This window comes from Triturus cristatus, chromosome 7, assembly GCF_964204655.1.
Source record: "Triturus cristatus chromosome 7, aTriCri1.1, whole genome shotgun sequence".
In the NCBI taxonomy this organism is placed as follows: domain Eukaryota; kingdom Metazoa; phylum Chordata; class Amphibia; order Caudata; family Salamandridae; genus Triturus; species Triturus cristatus.
In genome coordinates, this window is record NC_140590.1 from 1,000,055,027 (window position 1) to 1,000,081,257 (window position 26,231).

The following is a 26,231-nucleotide window of genomic DNA, read 5'->3' on the forward strand; positions in this document are numbered from 1 at the left end:
GCTCTTCTCCCTGCCCCACCCCACTAACCTAAACCCTTTCCGTTTCCTCTTCCACTGCATTCCCTTTCTCCATTTTCCACACTTTCATTTTCCTCTCCTAGTCGGTTCACTCTCCCATTTGGTCATCAAATATCTTCCTTTCCCATGTGCTGCCTATCACGCTTTTTCCTCCGAGAAGTAAATACTTTTTCAGCCAAAGAAAAAACATATGAAAATGCAAATTCACTTTGAAATTTCAGACCTAGGGCTTCAAGATTTAACAGTGAGACTTGCAGTAAATCATAGTTTAATTTTATATTGTTATTTAAATTTCTAGAGCGTTGGCATATCATTACAGTTCTCAATTTTTACCCCACGTAGCATATCAACTTAAAGGCTTGGCTTCATGGGGTATAAAACCAACATTAAATTCTGCAGAAATATCAATTGTTCTGCAAAACTCGAAGGCAGGGTAGGGTGCTAGGTTGCTGTATCTTTCACATGATTATACAAGTTCCAGACCAGAGTGAACATCTTTAGAAGAAGATAAATGTAACCAGCTAGGACATATAACACCTAGCTGCTCCTGAGATCCGTGTGCAAGCCATGACTTTCAGATCGGTTGGTCCAGACCTTTTGGGGCTTCGGTATAGACCGTGCTGAAGATGAGGTCGGGGGGTGAGCCGGCAGTTTCCTCTTGGATGATTTTCAGCTGTCTGGAGAAAGATGAGGACAGCTGGCAGCACGTCGCAGAAAGTAGGTCAGTCTAAAGCAGGGACATAGATAGCATTGGTGCTGCAGGTGCAGTGGCACCAGGACCCATTGAAAACAGACAACTGCTGTATTTTACTACCCCAGCAGCAGTCAAAGTGGCCATTTACCTTACATTGACCACGGCCCATGGCAATGATGCGGAGCTTTCAGTAGTGTGAGGCAGTCAGGCAAAGCTTTATTTAATGAATACCAGCATGAGCAGCAAAGGAACCTGTAAAATGTAATGGCCTCTCTAAAGAGGACCCAGGTGGAGCACGTGTTCCAGCTCTATTTGTCCTGGCACTTCCTTTTGCCCAGCAACACAACTGCTAAATGTACTAGTAGGCGACACAGAAAAAAACAGCACCTTGCCACTCAAATTAATTTGTCAAACTACTTTTCCTTGCAAAGCTGTGTTGTTTGCCTAAAATGTTTAGATCTGACTTTATGTATATGTGTTTCTATATCTATAGCTCAATATACATATATTGCCCAGTGTTATTATACACAAGTTTCCATCGAAAGAGCGGTTTTTATCTTGCTAATAACTTTGGTGTCGTTTGATGAATCTTATAGGAAAACAAAGAGAGCAAGGGAAATGTGGGGTGCGTCCGTATCCCCAGTATAATGATGGACTAAACAAATGTGGATGAACCCACTATGTTGGTATGGTACAATCACTATTGTGGTTAGTACATGGACCCATTAGGTTTGTTTAAAAGACCCCTCACACACCAACCTGGTTGGTGTCATGCTTCATCATTGGGGTCCAAACCGGGTGGCCGAATGCCCCCCGGTTGTGCTACTACGCCTGATTACAGCGGAGCTGGTGTGGTGTGAATGTGTGATGTGACGTGGATTATTCTTAAATATATCTCTGAGAGTCCTTCCTTGAAAACTTTATTAGTGGCGGCTCAGGATATGGTTAAAAAATGTGTGGTGCAACTAGTAGGAAATTATTGTTCTTAGTTGACTATGTGAGTGGGAGTGGTCTACATGTTTCAGCCAGCGAAAAGGTATATGGTGGGGGCTTTCTTCAGGACTGGTAGGTGAGGCTAGTGAGTGGCAAAGTGGAAAGTGCCACGTGAAAAAAAGGTGAAGTACCTACACACGCGCTAAGGTGTGTGGTCTAAGTGTCGACGTATTTACGGACACTTGTAAAAACCTGTGGGAGAAGAAAAGACAAGACAAGATGTACATATTACTTTAAGCAACATAAAATGCAATCTTACGAAGGTGCTATAGTCATTGTCTGGATGACTAACACAGTGATTGTATGCTTTGCCTCGATAAAGTGGGGCATGCTGCATGCGCATAGTGACTTGCAGCCTATAATGGACACCTCCGACTTATCGTGGCAAAGGAGCTGAGGAACTTCGTGTGAGGTCCAATAAGTAACATAGCTCGATGTGAAGAGCAAACGTGGGTTTTTGACATATCTATACTCTGCATGCTATAAAGAGCCAGCTATGGCCACCATGAAGGCTGGGCATGTGGCGCACTGTGTGGGTATTAGCCACACATGTGGGTGTGCCATGCGTTGTCTGGAATAAGTAACAGGCACACGTGAATTTAACACAGATGGTCATGCAGCGCACTGCGCAATTTAAAAATAATTAAAAACAATTGGTATGGTTAGGCTAGCGACGCCTTAGTGGGAGAGAATATTTACACTATGTTAAGATTTTGGGCAGCTGATTGAGGCTCGGGAGGGGTCTCATCCGATGTCCCAATCTAGAGAAAAGGGGGTAAAAGGTACGGTGGGCACACGAGTCCCTGGGTGCTCTGGTGTCCTAAATAGGGGGTGAAAGCGCAACCTTACTTGGTCTCGATGAATCTTGACAAAACTTTTTTTATAACTGTTCATCTACCTCAGTTCCTTCCTGTAAAGGTTTGGGGTGATTCATCAAACGGGGGCTGAGAAAAGGGGGATCCCAAAACACTATTTCCCTCATGCAGTTTCCATCGGGAGGCTTGAAAAGCGCAACTGGGAAAACAGCTGAACAGAATTACCCCATATCTGGCAGAAAGCTAGATCTTTACTCAAAGTGTGCTTTTAAAAAAATAGAAATATCTAGCAGCACATGAAAATACAATAAAATAAAGCATTCGGATTGATGGGCCAGCTCAGTCTAAAGTGGCCCAGCAGGACCTTGCGCACAGTCTCACTGGCTGCAAAATGAGGAGAAATGTTGTGGGCACTGTTACAGGACAGGGGACTCGGTCCCCCAGGTGTGAAAAATCAATTAAAAAAACAAGAGGTGGGGTAGGGATAACCTGACCTCCTAGCCCTTGTCTGGATCCCTGTACCAGAGCAACTTCCAAAGGGCCAAAAAGAAAACAATATATATGATTTGGCTTGTTGCTGACCCGCAAAAGAAAGTGTAAACTCCTGTGCTCTTGTGGGAGCCCCAAGGGACTGAAAAAAAAGATTTAAAAAAGGAATAATGTAGAGTGAGAGTCCATGAGTGGCTGACCGCTGACGGGGTTGGCTGCCTGCTTAAGGTTGGGCCCAGCAATGCTTGCATCAATAATGCAATGCGCATTTATTGGCCATTTCATTGGAAAATATGCTGTCTGTAAAAGACAGTGCGCTACCACATAATGTTTTAGTAACATAAAAGGTTGTCCCACCACGTGCATTAAAGATAAATGGTTCCCAAAAGTTTGTCGTTCTAACAACTGGGTTGTGGTTCTAGAAAGTTTGGAAAACGCTTTCTGAAGAATATCCTGCCAAAAAGACATTTGAAAGGAGAACTACCAGAAATTGATTCTGAAAGTGAGGACAGTGAATCCAGATCTCCTGTCTGCTTTACTGTAAAAACATGGGAGCCAATGACCACCTTGTTGTTCCGGTTCCAAGTTCTATATGGCCAAAGAAGGGAGCATTCCGCAGAGTGTTCATGGGACTGGTGTGAAACCAGATCTGGTGTCTGTGTTACAGCAAGCTTCCCTGGGATTAATAGATATCACAGGAAGTCTTGCCTTGCTAAAAGAAGCTGTCCTATATCCTGAGGTGTCTAGAAGCCATCCTTCCTGCTGAGAGATGCAAGAAGCCTGCGAAACCTGCAGGCGATGTTACAGTCCTGGAAGAATCAGAAGCTGCAGGACACGAGTGCTAGTGGGGTCCGGCAGAGAAAGGAGGACGAAGGAGAGTCATCTGCATGCCCCGGTGTCGGTGGGCATCAGACTCTCCAAGTGGTGGTTCGAATTGGGAACCTCGGAATAGTTGACGTTTGTGTCACCGTAACCAAGAAGCATGACCATGGCTCATCCCGTGCCTGTGTGACCTAGAAGTGCTACTACACTCGTGAAATGCTGCTGTGAAGCACATAACAAAATGGCACTGCCCATGTGCACCTACTCAGCACCACCAGCGCCTAGAAGCTGGCAGGATGGTGAACCTGATCATACTCGACCTGTGGAGCCATCTGAAAGTTAGCTGAAATTCCTGGCCATAGGGCCTCTGAGTCTGACATTGGCTACTGCCGCTGCCCCGCACCATACCCTCACCAAAACTGAAGTACTGCAAATTGGTAAGCGCGTTCTCTCTTAGAAGCAAGAACGACATGGCAGGTTGTCGCCGGCTGACTACAGACCCCAACACTGCACTTTAAAGACCTGCATTTTGTTGAGGGACCAAAGACTAATGAGAACTGTGATAAACTTGCCTGATTCATGTTAACAGCGCTATTCTTACCCATAGTAGAGAAGTGCCTTGTTTACAGGAGGAGGGGAACCTGGGCGGAGAGTAGTGGATGGCAGTAGCCTCAGTGCCCAGTTGACTAAACTGTGCTTGTTCCTGTTACTTGCGTAGTATCTAGTTTTTGTGTGTAATAAAGTTGTTTTCTTTTATAAAGAAAATCACTGGCTTGGAAGATCATTTATTGTACTGCTGGAAGATCGAGTTCTGAGCTTAAGCACTCCATATTACCTCCCTAAGCCTGTGACTGCTCGCCATCACTGCCACTGAGAGTCCAGTGCTGAAAGGGTTGTACTTGGCCCAGTTTGTAGAGCCATAGTAGGACGGACCTCAAGACATCAGAGACAAATGACCCTAACTCTCATGGTCGAGGCCAGGCAGCCGCTTCTTGCCCTATGGCCGCAAATGGGGTCTGATAATGATAATTACTGTTGGCCGTGAGGTTTTCACACAGGAAAGAGGACACATCCATAACCAAGAGATATCCACAAACCAACCACACCCTTTTTCCATTTTCTAGGACCCCCATCATTTCAATGTAATCTTTTCTCAGCCCAGTCTGCCTAATTCCCCACGTCCCAGGCCAAGCTAGCTGCCTGTGGCAACAATCCTCTGCTACTCTATTCCAGATTGAACCTTCTGAAATGTGATGACATCAAAAGGCATAAACTATAGTGACCAATAGTTCATGGAGTTGGAGCATTTTGGTAGTGTTGAAATGTAACTGGTGAGATTGGTGTTAAAGCAAACGAGTGGCATTGGATATTGAATTACTGGCCAGAACCTGTATGGTCCCAAGCCTTTCGAATGCTGATACTTTGGTCCAGATGTTTCCCCCATCAATTTAAAATCTTCAAAGAGAGTCACCCAATCTGAAAACATCGCTCATAATGGAAAGTAGAACAGTCTGACTGATAAAGCAGATGCTTCATCAAGCTTTTGATATGATAAGGTGATCGTCTTTGTAATACTTGCTTTGATAGCCTCAGTATATTACCCAATTAATGTTTTGAAGCATGATGGATCTTACAGGATGCACTGCCCTACAGGTAATAAGCACCTTTAAAGTGTTACATATGCATACCAATTAAGGATTTCAATACGTCCTCTCTAATATTTACCCACACCAGGGTGGCTCCTCCGTTAAGGCGGAGGAGCGTCACTCAACTAAAAATTTGCCTCCAGATGGAAAAACAAAATGGTAATAAAAGTTAATTTATGACCATTTTATTTTTAAAAACCCCATCCCAAGTCAAGTGTCAGGACTGAGGGTGTGTGGGAGAGGGGTTGGTACTTGGGCTTTCTGATTTCTGCTGCTGCCACTCAGGCAGCAGCAGAAAGCAGTGATAGACAAGGCACTTATTTTTAAAATGGGCATGTCTTTTTGGCCATTCGTTTTGGGCTAGGCAGCCAGACATGTGCAGTTTTAACCTCTCTAACCCAGTTGTCTTTGACAGCTGGGTTAGAGACAGCATAGGGCTCCAGTGTCCTCGGGAGCAGCGAGAGAGGATGCTCCCTCTAGTCCTGGTGCTGCAGAATGAGAGCAGCGCCAGGATTGGTTACTGCAATTACCTGGAGCCTGCCTGCATTTAAAAGATCCAATCGTGAAACAGGACATCACATCGGGAAGATAAGTGGGATTTTTTTACACTTGCTTTTTCATTTTATTTTTGTCCCCCCGCCCTTCTGCCCCCCACCACCCTCCTTACATGCTAGCTGCTACTGGGCCCACAGTAGTTTAACTGGAACTTTCACTTACTTTCCCGGCATTCCGTGGACCATTTGAGAACCATGGTTTAAAGAATGACCAGAACTTGTAAGCTGTCCACATCCCTGATGGGAATATTTTTCTAACTGAACTACAACTGGCTTAAGTTGTATATGGAAATGAAATGAAATACAGTATTTAATAAAGCGCACAGCTACTCAAGCTAGAGTGTCCTGACGCATAGATAGCGGGGAGAAAATGAGTGGAAGAAGCCAATTATTGATTAAACAGCCATGTTTTTAGAGTCTTTCTAAAAGAAAGTAGGTTTTTGTCAAGCCTCAGTAACTCCGGCAGGCTATTCCATAGTTTAGCACCCAGAAAGCCAAAAGATCTACTGCCAGTACGAGCAAGGCGAGTTTTGGGCACAATGGCCAGATTGGCGTTAGAAGAACACAAGGTTCTGGATGTAAAGTAGGGATTAGATCATTTAATTAAGTACCCAGCTCCCGCCTTGTGAAAGGCTTTAAAAAAGATGGTCATAGCTTTAAAGTCAATCCGCTCTTTAATACCGAGCCAGTGTAGAGATTTGAGAATCAGGGTCATACTAGCTCTAGGTCTTGGTGTCACGATGGCTCTGGCCGCCGCGTTTTGAACCACTGGCAGACACTGGGTCAAGGATTTAGAAAGACCAAGGTACAGGCAGTTGACGTAGTCTAGCTTAGATGTCACAAGAGCCTGCATGACAATCCTTCTACTCTCCAGCGGTAGAAGCGGCAAAACTATTTTTAACACTCAGAGTATGCCGAAGCATGCACCAGAATGATATTGAAACTGAGAACGCATCAACAATGTTTTGTCTATGATTATTCCCAGGTTTTTTACTTTCTCTTTATCAGCGGGTGGGGGTGGCACATCCTTGGCCCACCAGGACCTTCAATTGGGTGTTTCTAGTTTTCCGTAGAAAACCACTTCTGTTTTATCCGGAATAAACTTGAGCTGATTGACCCTCAACCAGTTAAAGACTTTCGAGAGGCAGGAATTGACCTTTGCCCCGTCAAAGTCAGAGGCTTTATCACACGAGAAAATAAGCTGAGTGTCATCAGCGTAAGAAATAATCTTGGCGCCCGCTTCCTCTACCAAGGAATCCAGGGGCGAAAGTTAAATATTAAAGAGGGTAGGTCTGAGAATGGAGCCCTGGGGGACACCAACATTGATGGCAGGGACCAGGGAGGAGAAAGGTGGAAGCCAGATGTCCTGGGATCTGTTTTCCAAATAGGAGGACATCCACAAGAGGGTAGTCCCACCCAGCCGATATTTTTAAGTCTGTTTAAGAGCCTCTCTTGTGGGACCATATCGAAGGCCGCTGACAAATCGAGTAATATCAGAACGGCCTTGCTTCCTTCGTCTAATTTACCCCTGATGAATTCTGTCACTTCCAGCAGAGCAGACTCAGTACTAAAATTACCCCTAAATCCGGACTGGGATTCATGAAGAAGCTTCCCATCTTCAATATGTTTTTGAAGGTCTTTGTTTAACATGCTTTTCTAAAGCTTTAGAGCAGGCCGGAAGCAGGGAGATTGCCTATAATTAGCAGGCTCCTTGGGATCCATGGAATCAGCATTCGTCTTTTTTTATCAAAGGGAGAATCTTAGCGTGTTTCCACAGTTTGGGCATAATGCTTGTGGAAAGAGAAGTGTTAAAAAGCTGGTGTACAATCGGGTTGATTGTGGGGGCGACCGAAGACAAGATGTGAGCTGGACAGGGGTCGGTAGGGAAGCCCGACTTAATTCTTTGAAGGAGGAACAATGATTCATCCAGCTGAAGCTCAGGGAAGGCAAGAAGGGGTGGGGGATCCAAGATGTGAAATTTGCTATTGACACTATTATAAAAGTTCAGCTCATCCTCAGATATGTTTGAAAAAAATGAGCAATCTGCTTTGACCATTTCTTTGTTCAAGGCCCTACCTTAGAACAGGCTTTCGGTGAAATAAAGGATTTGGCTAGCCCAAAAAGGTTTTTACTCTTATTTTGGGCAGTATCGATCTTCGATTGAAAGAAGTTAATTTGAGCTCTTTTCACAAGCGTATGGTAAGTTTTTAGGCTATCTTTGTAAACCTTCCTGTCCTCAGGAAGGTGGGATTTGCGCCATTTCCGTTCCTTTTTCCTACGATTCCTTTTACTATCTATAAGGAGATTACTGAACCAGGGAGTCGAGAGGGCTGACCTTTTAGAAGAGCGGGTAACAACCGTGGCAGCAGCCTCGATGTTGGTACGAAGCCAAGAATCTTTTCGAAGAGCATCCAGATCAGCGGTGCTCGACAACATAAGTATGGAGCGATTGAGAGCCTCTGCTAACTTAGGGACAGATATTTTGTGAAATGCCCTATAGTTGGAGGTTATTTGCCTAATAAACACTGGTGGAGCAGTGACAGAGTGGGGATTATCAAATTTTAACAGGAAGTGGTCGGACCAGATAATCGGAAGTGGCAGACCGGCCTTTAAATCAAAATTATGAAAGATTTGGTCCAGAGTATGACCCTTCTCATGAGTGGCCGAAGAGATGGATGGGAGCATCTTAAAAGTGTGCAACGTCCCCACTAAGAGAGTGGCCTGTGGATCTTTATTGTTATCCATATGAATGTTAAAATCACCCAGTATAAGGCAATTGTTATATTTTAGGGCCAAAGAGGAAATGGCTGAATTTAGTGAAATGATAAAATTGCTGATAGCGCCTGGGGGTCTGTAGATTAGAAACCCAGCGATGCGCTGTTGAGGGGAAATAATACAGCGAAAACCTAAATACTCTGTGCAGTCAATGGTTTCAGTAGAAAGCAGTGAGCAGTCTAAATCCTGCTTATAAATTATGGCAACGCCCCCCTTCCTTCTACATCTATCTTTCCTAAGAATGTTGCAGCCCGTAGGGATGGCCATGGAAATAGTAGGGTTAGAGGCGTCAGAAAGCCATGTCTCAGTGAGAAATAAAAAATCAGGCTGTTCATCCAGAAGTTGTTCATAGATGTGTGCAGCATGTTTTTGCATGGAACGACAGTTTACCAGAGCAGCCTTAATGCCCTGAGTTTTTAGAGTATTTTTGCCCTTATTGTCAGCAGGGAAGGTCACAGGGACGGGTACTCTAGCCTGAGGAAGAGACCAGCTGCACTTATTGCAGCAGAAGTCTACCGCTGAGCTCAGGTCAGCTACATTACACTGACATGGTGGTGATTGCGTGAACTTAAGCAGCGAGTCCCTATTGCAGCGTAGCAGAATGGACTTGCCTGCGGTAAACTGGACATTATGGCCAGCACCGGACGCTGACGGGCGCGCCAGCGGTATCCCCGCTGCGTGCGTGTGCTGCACGCGTCGGTTAGCATCTGCTTTTATAGGCAGGCTAGACCGCTAATGCCGCAAAGAAAGCGGAAACTGCAGGGCGGAAGTGAGGAGCCCACAGAAGAAAAACGTCAGCCCTCCGCCCAATCGGCGTTTATCAGCCGCGGCAGACCAGGACTGTTACAAAGTGCAGAGCAGCAAATACTATTGCGAGCAAGTACGTAGAAATTAGCAGCAAAGTAAAGATACACAAAAGGTTAAAAAAAATTGCAGGCTAAAAACAAGTGGTTTAGAAGTATGAAACCGGGTAAAACACTCAGGTCCTACCGCTCTCGAGAACAGAGAAGTCATGACTGAGGGAGTGACCAGCTCAAGGTGTAGTAGGGAATGTTTCCCATGCTTTGCTAACACAATTACATTTCCCCGTGTCCACAGTAAGCAATATAGTAACACACTTTGACTGAAGTCTTACCTCGTAGATTCAAAGAGCATCCACAGCCAGAATGATTTTCACAATTTTGCTCACTTCTTTCTGGGCAGCGCACTAGTTTCCTCTGAATACAGATAAGCCCTCTTCTTGGGGCTGTAGTAGGAGCAGCAGTGTCTGAGGCTGCAGGACCCAATTAGCAGCAACCAGGCCAAGAACTCTCAATGGCACAGGCTGACAGGCCATTTAGCTGCAAAGGATCACATCCAGCCAATGGCCCCAGAAGGTGGAGGAAATACATCTAACATCCTAGACTATAGGAGCCGACGAAGGTTGATGCCTCCACGGTTATATCTGAATGCCTCGTAAAAAAGGCTTTAGAAAGGAGTACATGCCTATCAAGGATGTGGGCTTAGGAGTGAGTGCTTCTACAATTCGACACAGGGGATGAAGTAGAATAGACATCGAGTCTCTGTCTCTAACTCTCTCTTCTCCCTCTGAGGAACAGCCACGTATACTTAGAAGAGACAGAGTCTTGGAGTCCACCAAGGACGCTAGCAGAACTAGCCAAATCAGAAGAGCCGGGAGTTGTTTTTACGAACGAGGGTGGTACATGGGCACACCTGGTAGAATGGCACAAATGAATGAGTAAAGATAAATGGATAAAATTCTTCTAACTAGAGGTTTTTGCTAGTCCATGGGAGGCAGAGAAGTGTCAGCTTGTATTTGCTGATCCTTGCATTGACAGTGGGATGTTGGGTCTTCATAGTTAAGGGTTTGATATTTGCATAGTTCACCATCTCTTCTGGCTTGACTATGGCATAGTCTGAGATCTTGAGTGGAAACAAAACTTGCTTTTTGGTTGGAGATGGTTGCTTGTAAACCAATTCCTGTGTCTACATTAAAATCGAAGGTCAGAGTTACTCAACCTGAATTCTTTCAGAAATGTGTATATAAAGCAAAATTTCCGGAGTCTCTCACGAATGAAATTTACACTTTGAGCTTCCCTACTGAGTGGAGATAATTGCTGTGCCCGCCAACTTGCAGATCAAATGCTTATTTCAACAATATGCCCATTACAGGGAAGATTAAGTTCTACTGCTGGAGGAAGGGGTCGGGTTGTGAATGTCAAGTGTTGTTTACAGCAACTACCTGTCAATCAGGGCAGGGGATGTTCCTAACCTAAATAACAGGGATATGGCAGACTTCTGTGTCCAGAATGAAGGCCCCTTAGAAGTTTTCCCAGGGACAGAAACAGAGAGCTGATAGGCTCTTATGTTCTAAAGATCTCGATTTTGGATATTTCTCATCATGCTGTGCAAGGGTGGCGCAGGCAATGGGCTGGTTTTGTTAGTGTCAGTGGGAGAAGGAGAGGGATGTTTGGCATGTCTTCATTGGGTGGATCTTTCACTAGTTGTGCCTCCCTTCTTCAATCCCTGCATAGATAGGAGTTGTTGAGAAGAAACTTTGGTCAAACATCAGAAGGACTTGTGCAGCTGATAACATGTCAGTAGTATCACAGCTCAACTCACAGAAGGTATTCCGGTACTCTCTAGGAGCGTCCCTCTAGGTCTGTTGCCTCAGCTCCCCGAGTCTCCTCCAGGAACAGTGGTAGAGTGGACCTGAAGTAGCACCTTGAAGGAGGGGGCACAATGGACTCTTGTTGCGGCTGAATCTGCTGTGGTGACATGATGGAATGTGCACTGGGTTTCTGTTGTTGAACGCATTCACCCTTCAAGAGGGGTAGGCCTGGATTGGGGTTGAGTTCAGGCTTCCAAGTGGTCTTGCATAGTGGACCTGTTGAGTGGGGCTGTGGAACTGAGGTGTCTCAGGCCATGAGATCACCAGGGATGAGCAGTACAGGGGCAGGCACAGAGCCTTTACCATGAATCTATTGCTGTCAGGAAGAGGAAGCAGTGGCTCAGAGGCTGTGCAGGGCTGGACGTATCACCAGTATGGTGTATACCACACTCAAGGGTCCATTATGCAAAGCAGAGTGCTCAAACGGCATATACATCTTTCAATCATTTACGTCGTTATGCCTTTTTCTCTCCTGCCTGGGGCTATAGGACACTGTTGGTGAGGAAGAGCTCAGCCCAATCAGCTGGTTGTGAAAAGATAACGGTGTAAATGTGAACATTTATTCATGATTACTCATTAAGAGGCCAAACCTGATTTCACACTAGGATTACTCAGTGATGCAACTCTTACCATGCATTCAAGATTAATGAATCATGGTGGTAACTAGTACATGTGCTAAGGATTACTGAGTGAAGGGGAACATTTAAATATGTACCAAATATTACTCAGAAATTGGTCAAATCTAAACACAGAATTAACGAGTGATGATGCGAATCTGAATTTACATTAAGGACTCGGATCGGCAGAGAAAATCTGAACTTGCATAATGATGCTAATTCTTGGCATACTGTGAGCATCCTTAACACAGTTGTGCCCTCGCCTGTGTAATGCCTGCACTTGCATAGTGGTCATCAATCTTGGAAAATTATATTCACCCAGCCTGTTTGTGCACTTTACTGGTGCAAATGATGGTAATTCTTTATAAATAGTTGCCATTGTTGGCATAATGGTGCCCAGCCCGAGTGCCTATCTACCCTGCCATAATACTTTTAATTTGTGGCATTTTTATAAAGTTAATACTGCTGTCTGAGTCCTGAACCATTAAAATTGGTGTAACCTGTCTGCATCGTTCACTCACTTGCCCATCATGCATCATCCACCCATGAACGCGCTCACTAAGTAGCCGTGCACTCAGTCACTTATTCATCCAACCAGCTCTCACTAATCCATCCAACCACAGACTGATTTTCGTACTCATTTACTGATACACACAAACCCTTGCCAATCATCGAAGAAGCGATATCGCTTATGCAATTCTCTGACGGACTGGCTTTGCCAGTGCTTGTTATGACAGTCCTGAACCAAGCCAAGATTGCCGCAGTTCTCTTACTGATAAACTGTGAGTTGATTTACGTGCCTGTGACTTCTTTTTCACACACTGTTCATTTTGTGTTTGACTCAAGATACGTTTTTCCAGGCAAAGGCCAAATGCAATAAACATGTGCCCGTCGGAGAATTATACCTTGTCGTCACAGAGCTCTAAGTATGTGCCTTCAAATCCTCGTTTCTTCGCCCAACCAGGCATGACTTCTGCATCAGGAACAACGATGCCAACCAAAAAGGCCTGCAATTAAAATACAAAAATATAAATATGAATACTAAAGAGAGAATCAGGATTAGGCGTGGCCTTTTAGGAAGCTCGTATCATAATATTATGTTTTTATTACATTCCTCAGTTCAAAATGGCAATTGTATCGTAATAAACAGATAAAACAAAAGGAAAACATTGTTATTGTCGACTACATCGCAGATTTCTTTCAGAGAAACCTAAATATTTGTAGTGGGGGTACAGTGCTTCATTTAAGCCCTTTTGGGACAGTTCTAAAGTCTGACAAAGTATATAATGACTAAAAAAACATGTGGCACTGAGAGAATGTCTTCTGTTGATTACATTGAGCTTCAATTCAAAATTCCAGATTAGGGTCTTGGAAATATTCTTAAACTGGCAGACCCCTTAGATATCTGCGGAGTGCTTTTTTAAGGTCTGGGTGGACAGTGCAGCTTCCGCTGAACTATTGTTGCCAGCACTTTCACATACATATGCGTAAGCTTTGGCTCCTCCCAGAGCATTATTTCTCTCTGACTGCATGCTGTTGGCTGTTTGGTGTATCATTCCGCCTTCTAAGAAGTGCTACATCCGAACTGATCCCCCAGTCATCACTCTGTTAAGCGCATTCAATTATTTACCTTTGTGTGCATTTTTGATTGGAATTTTTTTTTTTTTTGCTGTTTACTCGTCCATGGGCAAGAACAATAAAAATAGCTTTAATGTGGTAAACAGAATGTGCGCATGCTAAATCTATAAACGTAATTGACAAATTCAGATCTGTGTTTTCGCATGTTAGTACGTTAAAGCCACACCTATTGTGCTTTTTTGTTATTTTGTTGTAATCGTCATTTACTTTCAGAATGTTCGACAAAGAAGTATTTACAGTTCCCAAAAAAGTAGAATACATTTTAGGCATCACTCCCTGCTCAAAAATGTTAACGGAACTCCTGGAGGGTTTACCACGTTCTGTGATATTAAGGGCCTTATTTCGAGTTCCGCCGAACCCGTGGTGCCACATGCAGGAGGAGTACTTCCTGTGAGTCAAGGCAGTTGATATTTTGTAGCAATAAACCCATGATTTGGGATTGTGTTTCTGCAATACATAAAAACTTACAACCAGACACCATAACATGGCAGCTGCCACCAAAAACTTTTTGACGAAAGTGCTCCTGTGAAACCGCCAAATGGCCCCCACCTGGAAGGGGTCCATAATGATAGTGGGCCATTCTGTGGTGTGCAGAGGCCTCTGTCGCACTGGTGAGCTGACAACCTGCAGATCCGTGCCACAATTACCCTCTTAAACTTGTAACCTTAAATAATTAAACTAAAACAGAACGTATTCATTAAAAGAAACATTTCTCTCTACTCATTGACAACTCTGTGTGCAACTAAACTGGATGTACATAGAGGTAACTTAAATTACCTAAGCACGGGCGGTTTTGGAAAATATACACAAGTTGTTCTGTAAACCTGAACTACTGCTTCTCCCACTTCCACATTTACCATTACCTCATCACCTTTTCCTCAACTGCCATTTCTTAGTCATTATTTATCTTGAGACCACCACTTGGTCTTACTCCAACACCTACACCATAGCTTACCCTTGCCCTATCAACAACTCTCACCGTTTACCCCAATCTTGATCACAACCATCAAGCATTAGGTGTTGTAATGGAATCCAATGTAATGGCAAAATAGGGCATGGTAAGCGCTGAAGTAAAAATGACAAGTTAATGCAAATGCTGTCCTCCTCTCTGATGTATTTTGGAGTTGCCAGTTTTCTATCAGGTGCTTTAAGACAAGGGGAAAAACTGCCTGTAGCTTAAGTGTGTTAGTTTTGGGTTCTGTTCGCTTGTGTCACTTATTGGCGTTTTTTAGCACTGTGTTGTTTGAGTCGGTTTATTGTATTATACTAGTGGTTTGATACATATGTACTGCACTATTTTGCACTTTTCTGCGTGGCTTACGTTTTTAGTCTCTGTGTTTTCCGAGCCATACACCTTTTGATTGTCCGATACAGATATATGAAATATTAGTTTGTGTTTTTAATACATTGAATTGATAAGTTTTGGTATTCCTTTTTTAACTGTGTGTGTTTTATCTGCTTTTATGGCCTAGGTTGGCCGAATAAAGTTTCTTTGACTTGACTTAAAAGTTAATGGTATGGCAAGGTAAAGCCTTGGGGCTTACACTGCTGGTGACTGTTTGGCTAAACTAAACAATCTCACATCCGAAGGTAACTGTTCAATGGGCCAAACCAACCATCATTGTCCGAGCACATGCATTGCAAGTCGGTTCTCTTTTTACCAGGGTCCCAGTGTAAATGCCAGGTGCTTCAGGACTCATCCAGAGCTAAATCGGACGGCAAAAACTACAGTACAGTTACCAATCGTGCTTGGCTTCGCCCAGGAATCAGTGAGAGAGTCTAAACCTCCTGTAATGCTTCCAAGATGAAATACATGTACAGTAATTCTGATACATGATATTGTTTCTACTCCACAGTAATAGGAATTTTTCTGGCAACTAGTTTTAGCTGTAATACCGAGAGGTGACCAGGTAATACCACAGAACTGAAATTTTTTGAACATATCTCAAATGGGTTTTTAAATGCTGGTAGTCTTGCTGTAATGACCACCGGAAAAACATGCTAATGCTGGTTTCTCCATAGATGTTAAAAATATTGGGGAATCCTAATATCGGTGAAGCCATTTCTGCAATATTTTCTGGAAAAGTTATAGATTGGGGGCCTTGGCGTTTTGCAAATACGAATGAGAATTAACAGTTAACATGCCTTTTTTCCTGGCTTGTCAAGTGCATTCATCAAACCTTTTGTTGGTGGTAAAGCCACATATTTTTTCCACAGTGGGAATTATTGTTATTGCACCACGTATGAGCTAAACTCATTAAACACAACATGGGCTTATCACTAAATTTAAAATGAGCTCAAATGTGAAAAATTCGAAAATCAGGATTACGTACAAAATTACCATATGTGTACGTGTTTGTCCTCATCAGCACCTTAGTATTCTTTTCATCATTTTCTCTTCTTCCTATAGTCTTCAGTGTAGATATTTTTCAGACCATGTTAACCTTTTTCCCTATTGATTTTGGTTCACAGTTAAACCCATTTATCTCAACCTCCACTTTATCGTTGAACTCAGAATGTTTAAAACTTTATTTTGCTGAACTCAGTTTGAGCCAAACAGTCTTTATTACTTTACTTGGCTGACAAATTGCTTACTTGTAGGTATGTTTCCTGAGAGTGAATCTTAATTTGAGCCCAGGGTCGGAAAAAAAAACTTTTTAAGTACTTTGTTTTTTTAGCGAGTCCAATGACCAGGTTGTTGTAATGGGGTTGCCATTGCGCACTGGTCTGAGAGAGCCGACTACTCAACATGTCAGTGTGGGTGAGTCCAGTCCATGTTCCGTCACAGGATATAATACCTGCTGCTCCGTGCTTAGTATTGTAAAGAGAGCCATTATTTCCGGATGAGGTTTATGTGGTGGTGAGCACCATATTTATAAGGTTGAGAAAGCATTGGCCAGCTCTCTGCAAACATGCTCAATAAGCAGAAGTTTTTAGAATAATGGTCAAGGAAACTACTACATGCATTGCTTTGTTTTTCGACCCTTTGTGCGTAGTAAACTGAAGTGCCGGTGGGGGCTCGAACTCATCCATGATAGTAAAAGCCAAGTTTTGCTCAGCTGGACATGTTAAGAGGGATGTGGCGAGCACAGCATAAAGCAGGTAGCACCGTTAATCTTCTCATACAGATAGCACAAGATTTACCACAGAAGGTAACCCGTGAAACGATCTCAGTGTGCTTGTTCTGGATCCGCGTGGCATATTCTTTCTACTCAGTTGGGCACAGTTACCGATATATGAGGGATGGATTAATTACAATAGCCAACCTGACAATTTAAAAATACTCCTAGAATCAATTTCCCTTTGATAGAAATGGGAGTTTCTTGAAAACATGTAGTTGACGATATGATTCTCTTTGCGTGACTTTAATGGACAATAAAGCCTTGCTGAAAGGTTGATTTGTATGTAAGTTGTAATGCAGAATTAAGAGTGGCTCTGTAGTTACAGTTCATTTTAAAAGTAGCACCTTTTGATCATCAGTTTTACATCCATGAGTTATGGGATCGTTCTTGGCTAGAAAAAAAAATAGCTTGATGCTTTTTGTGATTGTTCCAAAGGACCTGTGAAGTTTTGTTACATAAGAAGATTTGTTTATCATCCATGTTTGAATGATTGCTAAATCCAGGTGGTGGGTTAGTTGTGGAAGGTTTAATGCATACTTTAAGAAGGACAGGGAACACGGATGAGCTCTGTGTAATGCTGAATCATCAATGGGCCAAACCAGAGAAATGTTTGAAGAGATGTACTCATTGTAACAGATGTCAAGAAATGAGGTGAATTCGTTTATGGAAGACTGTGAGATGTTGACAAGGGAGCAAAGCTAGTGGATTGAAATTGAGGAATCCACAATATTAAACTTTGCTGATAGATTCAAAAGAATGAACATTGGCAAATGACCCAGGTATTCCAGACTTGATGGTGATTTGTACTAGACAAATAGTAGGCCATTTGCTGTAAAAGTTTAGATCTGACTTAATGTGATTGCCTGTTCTTTTATTCTCCAAAATAAATTGTTACATGTACATTATTTTGAAACAAGCATATAGTAGTATATTATTCGTATCTTACATTATATTATGTACTATAATTAAGTATACATATCTGGTTAGAAGAATCAGACTTTACCTGTAAGCTGTCTCCATGAACGTATATCTGTGCCACAGGTTCACTTCGGATATAGATATTTTCAATTTTTTCAGGGGCAATATATTCGCCCTGAGCAAGTTTAAAGATATGCTTCTTTCGGTCTATGATTCTAAGTGTCCCATTCTGTTGGTAGAAAGAACAATAGTTGAGATAAAAGTGACAGTGAATGTCAACATTTTAACAATACATATTTCTGATGCTTTAGCGATCAATTTTGTGTTTTATAAAATTTGGAAGAACTGATGAATGCAATGTTCAGTCACAGCCATTATTGGTACAAAGGCACACAACATACTGCGGAGGCTCCTGTATCTTTGCATTCAATGAACGGGTCCACTTGTGGCAGTGGCAGGCCTCGACTTGTGGCACCGTGACCACAGTTAAAACTTGAGAAGGGTTCTGTGTCATTTCTTGCAAATGCGGCCAGATTTGTGAGCAGATTTAAAAAAAATGTGTAGCAACATTAGCCTGTCCAACTGTTTTGGGACCTTTTCGTGACTCGGAGGCTGTGATATTTGTGTTACACATTTAGGGGACGATGTAAACTATTTTTGCCTTAGTACCCGGTGATTTACAACTTACCAAGTTGATTTTGAGAAATTACAAATTCATTGAAAAAAAATAATTTCAATATTGAGACCTACTAAGATTAGAGACTAGAGGTCAAAATCCTATTCCAGTTAGGTCTCTGGAATGTGTGAATGTATCATTAGATATTTGTATCCTAGGACAGGTGGTTACTATTCACAAAGAGGACTGAGGCAGAGGGAGGATGTCGCAAGGGATCCACTGATCTTACCAGCTAACCATCGTACCCTTCTCATCCAACCTGGTAGCCCATTTTTCTTTTACGAACCAGGGTCTACAGGGGTGGCCTCTGTTATGACCCTGTGAAAGCTCCTCCATATAGAAGCATATATGTGAAGAAGCACCTCCAAGCAGTGTAGTTTAGTAGCCTATAGCCTCCATATGACTATTGTGTTGTTGGGCCGACTGTGCATCCAGTTTCATATAGCCACACTGCCCCTAGATACAGATCTTTAGTCATTCATTCAGTCTCTCCCTTTCCTGCTCTCCACCTGTGGTGCAAATGAAACAGTGAAGAAAAAAGCAAGAAATCCACTAGTGAGACTATGGTTTTCTAGTTCAATGTAAACTAGGATTAGACCTTCTCCTAGATGCTCTGCTTTGTATGTGATGGCAATCTCAAAGTGGCACATTCCATCGTCACAGACACAGCCAACTGAGAACAACAGTGCTGATCTGTTATGCTGTACGTACAGGTAACCATTTCCCCACGTCTCCTGTGTAAAGCCAGCCATCTTTGTCAAGAGCTTCTGCTGTCTTCTCTGCATCTTTTAGGTATCCTTTGAAGACATTTGGTCCTTTCACACAGATCTGAAAGAGACACAGGGATTTTACCAATTGCATTGATGCAACATCAGCAAGCATGCCCTTTTAAAAAAAAAATCCAAATAATTCCTGAAAAAGATATTGCATCGAGTGCCATTTGTTGTAACTCATTAGAAAGGCGTTTCAATCCTCCGTTCTTAAAAGGCTGACTGCTGAATGCTATTACACAGCAAACGTGCTCATTTATTTTTTTATTAATTTTGCACGTCGTATCATTGGATCCAAATTTTCAATGCAGTTTTAAAAAGCGCAAGCCTGTCCCTGAAAGCATACCATCCAACAATAATGCATAGCTTAATGCCTCAGATTTTGTATGGAAAAATAAACTGAATCGACGTTTCTATTCCTGTGATTAATTGGATAAAATTGATTAATTTTACCTCCCCCTCTCCTTTAGCAGCAAAATAATTCATCTCTTCCACATCAGTCAGTTTGATTAAATTACACGGCAAGGGCGCTCCAACATGACCTGTAAAGAAATGCAATGGGTCACTGTTCAGCACACTGTGTCAGTTATATGGATTTTATACAGTGTATGAACTGAAAAGGATGTATTTATTCATTCTATGTACTCCTCATGTTAAGGCACATATAATGACCTGAATCATGTCTTAGCACCAAACAATTAACAAGCCACATCCAAAGAGAATCGACCAATCATTAATTGGAAGGACATAAAAAGATTTCCAGGGACTTGCATCCGATTCCTCGCGGGAGTCGTTCCACATCAGGGGTGCCCAAATACACTTTTTGAGCGTTGACTCTGGAACTACTGGCAGATATTCAAGGGGTAACCAAAGTGTGCATGACAGAGGAGATTATCATATAGGCTCATGCCACCGAGACACAAGTCTGCAGTCCACGTCTTTAGGTCTGTCTTTACAGATCACGGATGTCTGCAAGACATGTTCCTATCAATTCTTTAAAATATACATATAGTGGACTTCTGCTTCACCCAGCTTTTGGCTGTTTCGTATATCATTCAACTTGCTATGGAGTGTTAACACTGCAATGCAAAAGGGACTCTTTTACATCTGAAAATTACATCCAACCATCAAACAATCGATTCTTTATCCCTCACATGCATTTTGTACAAAAATCTACTTTTTAGTATTTTCTTTACTGCAATAGGCTTTTTATCTGTTTTTGAAGACTGTACTGCAAGTCCTTACCAGCACCACCTCTTCTGCTACCATCACTACCATCGTTAAACACAACCACCATTACCCACAGCATTACTACCTCTACCATTATCTCCTCTACCACCACAGCAGTATTTGTGCATACCAGTGGTTGCATGCTTTAATTACTAAATGCAAACCAGAGCGAACTGCGCAGTGATTTGTAAATAACTAGCACTGGGCTGGAAACAAGCTGTCCGTGATGGCATGGAGTGAGAAGACCACCCTTATGAAGATCCAAGATTTCTTAAGCCCTTGCACATCAAACAAACGGTCTGAAACTCCATAGGCTCACATACTGGAAGCAGGGGGAACAATTCCAACTGAGTTCCTTTCCCTTCTGCTGAAAATAGGCTCTCCAGCATTATGAAGTGCCTTCAGTGGTCACAGCTAATATGTAGGGAGATCCATGAGTAATTGTATTTGCATAACCACATTTTCTTTTTCCATTTTTACACATATAAATATTACAGTAGCTGTATCTGTCCCACCTTGTCACACATTAACAGGAGGAAACTTCTTGAAAAGAAGAGAAACATTCCCAGAGTCATTGAGCGATACATTTTAATTCAGGATAACTAACCATGATCACTTATCGTTTACATATCACTCTCGAGTGTTGCATACCCAAGAGCCCCTGCTGTCCCTATGCTTGAGTGCAAGTAGATGTATCCATATGCCTCGCTATGGGTTTAACCTTCCCCCGTGTCATCTTGTTCTTCCCTTTCCGCTTCATCTGCTTCTCTACGCCTAAGGCATGCCTGATATGGTTCCCAGATATTCTGTGGTCTGCAGCTTATCAGCCTGAGAGTGTTGTAGTTGTCTGACTGGGTATTGCAATACGATAGGTCTGTGAACCACTCTGCTAGTGTGGGTAAAGGGCCCTTCATCCATCACATGGCAATTCTCTTCATTGCAAGCAATATGCTAAGTGCAACTAATCTTCAGGATGCCCCAGGCACATCTTTGTCATGTGCTAGCAGGGCAACAAATGGTGTAGCAAACAAAGATGTCTCTGATATGTCTTGAAGTGCCCGACCACTGCCGCCCAGAACGCACTGATCGCTGGGCAGTCCCAGCCCAGATGAGTGAAATTATCCCCCCTAACCCCAAATCTCATGCAACTATCATCTTCCGGCAGCCCATATTTGTGCAGTCGTGCTGGGGTGTAATACAATCTGTGAAGGTATTTAAAATGTATTAAACAATGTCAGCCGTTTTGTGAGATAGTCTCTATGACTGAGCAGCAGTATAACCACTGTTCCTCAGCTATATGGATGCCTTGTTCTTTTTGCCACTCTCTGCACAATTTAGACTGAGTAAGGTTTCGCTCAGTTCTTGTGAGTGTGTATAATATTGAGATTCCGCGCTGTGCGGTGTGGGCCTGTGTTAAGTGCGTCAGCGAGGCTACCTCCTGTGCTCTGTCATCTCTCCTCCCTGTAATGCGCGCAGTGACTGCCATACTCGATAATAATGGTATTTAGTGTGTAGTGGTGTCTCGGGTGCTTGTGTTTGCACTTTTTCCCAAGTGCTGACCACCCCATCTGTGAACATTTCCCCTATGCTTCTTATATTTAGCATGTGGAGTGCCTGTATGACTGCTTTTTCATTCCCCAATGTTAACCAGCGGCACGATTGTACTGGAAACCTTGGGGAATAAAGGTGTGTAAATGTCCTCGGTCTTGCGTAATTCATATCTGGTGATCCCTACGGGGTCAATAACGTGGAATCGCCACTGTGGTTTGGAAAGCAAATATCGTGGGAGAGTGAGAGGGCTTATCTCTTCTCTTTTCAAGTATAAATGTGGCAGATCATGTGGGTCGTGTATCCAATAATAGGCATGGATTTGCTGTGCAGCACTGTAATATGTTTCTAAATCTGGGGCATTAAGCCCACCTGATGAGTAGGACTTTACCAGCGTCGCACATTGCAACCGGGGTTGGTTGCCCGCCCAAGCCAGCCTGATTAGTAGGGTGCAGAGGGTGTGAACTAGTGTCCTCGGTATTAGGATTGCTATGTTAAAGAAGAATAAAAAGCGTGGTAGGACTATCATTTTCATGAGTGCAATACGTCCCAGTAAAGATAGTGGGAGCCTAATCCATTTCTCAGTAGCTTCCGTGAGCAGCTGCACTGCCCGACCATCATTTTCTCGGATAACTACTTCTGGGTCAATCGGTACCTGGACCCCAGATAGCAAACTGGCTCAGTAGTCCACGTTAATGGGTATTCCATCTGAATGGGAGTTGTAGTGGCAGTGAGGAGAAACATGAGTGATTTATTCCAGGTTATGTGCAGTCCCGAGTGGCTACCAAATCTCTCAACCTCCTCCAGCATTGGCGTTAAGTTATGTTCTGGGTTTCTCATATATAATAGTGTGTCATCAGCATATCCGGATATTATTAAATTGTAGTATGGAAATCTTAAGCCTCGGTGTGCATGGTATTCACGCAATGCACATGCTAAGGGCTCTGCCACCAATGCATATAGCAGTGGGAACAGTGGGCACCCCGTCTCGTTTTTGTAATTGCGATTGGGGTTGATAGTAAGCCATTCACACGTACACGCGCCACTTGTTTCGCATATAATACTTCAACCAATTTCAAAAACACCTCTCCCATGCCTACTCGCCTCAGCATAGCCAACAGAAAGTTCCACCCAACCGAGTCAAATGCTTTTTCTGCATCTAAAAATACAGCCGCAGCATGGACATTCAGGCAATCGTGTTAAACAGGGTACGTAAATTACTTGTGAGGGAACGGCCAGGTACAAACCCCGACTGCTCCGAGCTCACCAAACCCGGGAGCAGCATGGCCAACCTATTTGCCAGTATATTAGTGTAGAGTTTTGTGTCTGTATTAAGTAATGACAATGGTCTATATGAGGGCATTGCTCGGGCAATTTACCGGGTTTCAGTAAAGTTATCAATACAGCTTCTCGCATTGTCGTGGGCATAATGCCGTCTCTAGTCATTTCTTCAAAGAGATTGACTAGGTGTGGGATTAGCTGATCCTGATATGCTTTATAAAAGGCCACCGTAAGGCCATCTGAGACAGGTGCTTTATTATTGTGCATTTCTTTTAAAGCAGCAGTGATTTCAGTAGATCAAATTTGGACAATCAACAGTGCTCTCTGTTTGTCAGCCATTTCATTGGAATGTGTGCTAAACAGTCTGAGGTAGATTTGTCTGTATTGGAGCGCACTGAGGTATAAAGATTCCGCGGAATAATTGTGGAATCTTTCAACAATCTGTGAGGCAAAAACAACAGTTGATGGACAGAATGCAGAACAATGTCATACATTCACCCCAGTACAGAGATCTGGGCCTAAATACATCGTTTTTTTGCTCACCATGCCATTCCAGTTTGAAGCCAGCCATGTGCAAATCAGTCTTGACCCTGTGCCTCATGGGAACAGTCCAGCCCAAACTGCCAAGCCAGGTTCTCCCTGGACTGGAAACAAGCATCCTAGGACCAGTTTCGGGGTTTCACCCCTCTTCAGCCAGGATAGCTTGATTCCAGTGGCATGGAGAACACGGGACTCACGTCTGAGCATACCCGTCCCACTCGGGGTGACAAATGCAAAAACAACGGTTGATGGACAGAATGCAGAACAATGTCATACATTCACCCCAGTACAGAGATCTGGGCCTACATCCATCGTTTTTTTGCTCACCATGCCATTCCAGTTTGAAGCCAGCCATGTGCAAATCAGTCTTGACCCTGTGCCTCATGGGAACAGTCCAGCCCAAACTGCCAAGCCAGGTCCTCCCTGGACTGGAAACAAGCATCCTAGGACCGGTTTCGGGGTTTCACCCCTCTTCAGCCAAGATAGCTTGATTCCAGTGGCATGGAGAGCACGGGACTCACGTCTGAGCATACCCGTCCCACTCGAGGTGACAAATGCAAAAACAACAGTTGATGGACAGAATGGAGAACAATGTCATACATTCACCCCAGTACAGAGATCTGGGCCTAAATCCATAGTTTTTTTACTCACCATGACATTCCAGTTTGAAGCCAGCCATATGCAAATCAGTCTTGACCCTGTGCCTCATGGGAACAGTCCAGCCCGAACTGCCAAGCTAGGTCCTCCCTGGACTGGAAACAAGCATCCTAGGACCGATTTCGGGGTTTCACCCCTCTTCAGCCAGGATAGCTTGATTCCAGTGGCATGGAGAGCACGGGACTCACGTCTGAGCATACCCGTCCCACTCGAGGTGACAGATGCAAAAACAACAGTTGATGGACAGAATGCAGAACAATGTCATACATTCACCCCAGTACAGAGATCTGGGCCTAAATCCATCGTTTTTTTACTCACCATGACATTCCAGTTTGAAGCCAGCCATAAGCAAATCAGTCTTGACCCTGTGCCTCATGGGAACAGTCCAGCCCGAACTGCAAAGCCAGGTTCTCCCTGGACTGGAAACAAGCATCCTAGGACCGGTTTCGGGGTTTCAACACTCTTCAGCCAGGATAGCTTGATTCCAGTGGCATGGAGAGCACGGGACTCACGTCTGAGCATACCCGTCCCCCTCGGGGTGACAAATGCAAAAACAACAGTTGATGGACAGAATGCAGAACAAAGTCATACATTCACCCCAGTACAGAGATCTGGGCCTAAATTCATCGTTGTTTTGCTCACCATGCCATTCCAGTTTGAAGCCAGCCATATGCAAATCAGTCTTGACCCGTTGCCTCATGGGAACAGTCCAGCCCGAACTGCAAAGCCAGGTCCTCCCTGGACTGGAAACAAGCATCCTAGGACCGGTTTCGGAGTTTCACCCCTCTTCAGCCAGGATAGCTTGATTCCAGTGGCATGGAGAGCACGGGACTCACGTCTGAGCATACCCGTCCCACTCGGGGTGACAAATGCAAAAACAACAGTTGATGGACAGAATGCAGAACAGAGGCACCACTCACCCACGCACCACTGTCATCTTGTAGTGTTAATACATCATTACCCATTTCTCAGGCCGAGTCAGGGCAGCTAGTGTGGTGCTAGGTCTGTCACCTTCTCCGTATATTCTGGCATTCGCATATTTCCCTAAGTGTGTTATCTCAGATTGTGCCAATTTATTATATTTGTCTATCTTTCCTCTAATCTGTGCTAACTTCTCAGGCACTCTCTGTGCAGTGCGCTCTAGTATAGCCAGTTCTTTTTCCAATTTTAGCATTCATTTCCTTATAACCGGAGCACCCCTGCATGTTTCAAAATTGTTACACCGCGAATATAAGCTTTAAACACTTCCCTAATTGTGGCCATTCAGGATACACTCCCAAGAATAATGTGGAAATATTAATATATCGCTTGCGCTAGTTCCTCACGGAATACTGTGTCTAGTAGTGAATATTGCGGAAATTGTCAAGTAAATGTAAATGTATGGATACTTGTATAGCGCACGACTACCCGGAGGCCTCTCGGCGCTTGTACGAATACCGCTGTGGAACCCATCCTGGCTTTCCCTGTGAGGCGTCCACTCCTGGGCACCCCCAAGGTGGAGGCCAGGCATCCTTAGCGTTGTGGGGGCCATTGTGGAGATTAAGCAAGCTATTGCCCAGAGTTGCAGAGTGAGACTCCATGATTGGAATGGCACCGAGGCGAGAATTATCAGGTCCGTGGAATTTTTGAGCCCAAGACCCGCCGAGACAGGGAATTGAACCCTGGTCCCGGGCTAGACCTCTGCATCAGGGTCTGCCGCTCTAATCATTGAGCCACACTTCTCCACAATCATTGAGCCATTGAGACCCTGGGTTACA

General features: G+C 43.7%; 1 protein-coding gene across 3 annotated transcripts in view; it reads right to left on the minus strand.

Moving 5' to 3' along the window:
• Nucleotides 1-26,231, minus strand: part of ACSL6 (acyl-CoA synthetase long chain family member 6) — a 410,748-nt gene that overhangs the window by 78,798 nt on the left and 305,719 nt on the right. For all 3 annotated transcript variants that reach the window (XM_085618041.1, XM_085618042.1, XM_085618043.1), the window contains exons 16-19: nucleotides 19,672-19,760; nucleotides 19,160-19,276; nucleotides 17,858-18,001; nucleotides 13,000-13,101 (exon numbers count right to left, since the gene is read on the minus strand). In XM_085618041.1, the coding sequence (XP_085474167.1) occupies nucleotides 13,000-13,101; nucleotides 17,858-18,001; nucleotides 19,160-19,276; nucleotides 19,672-19,760 (452 nt within the window). The remainder of the gene's footprint in view (nucleotides 1-12,999; nucleotides 13,102-17,857; nucleotides 18,002-19,159; nucleotides 19,277-19,671; nucleotides 19,761-26,231) is intronic.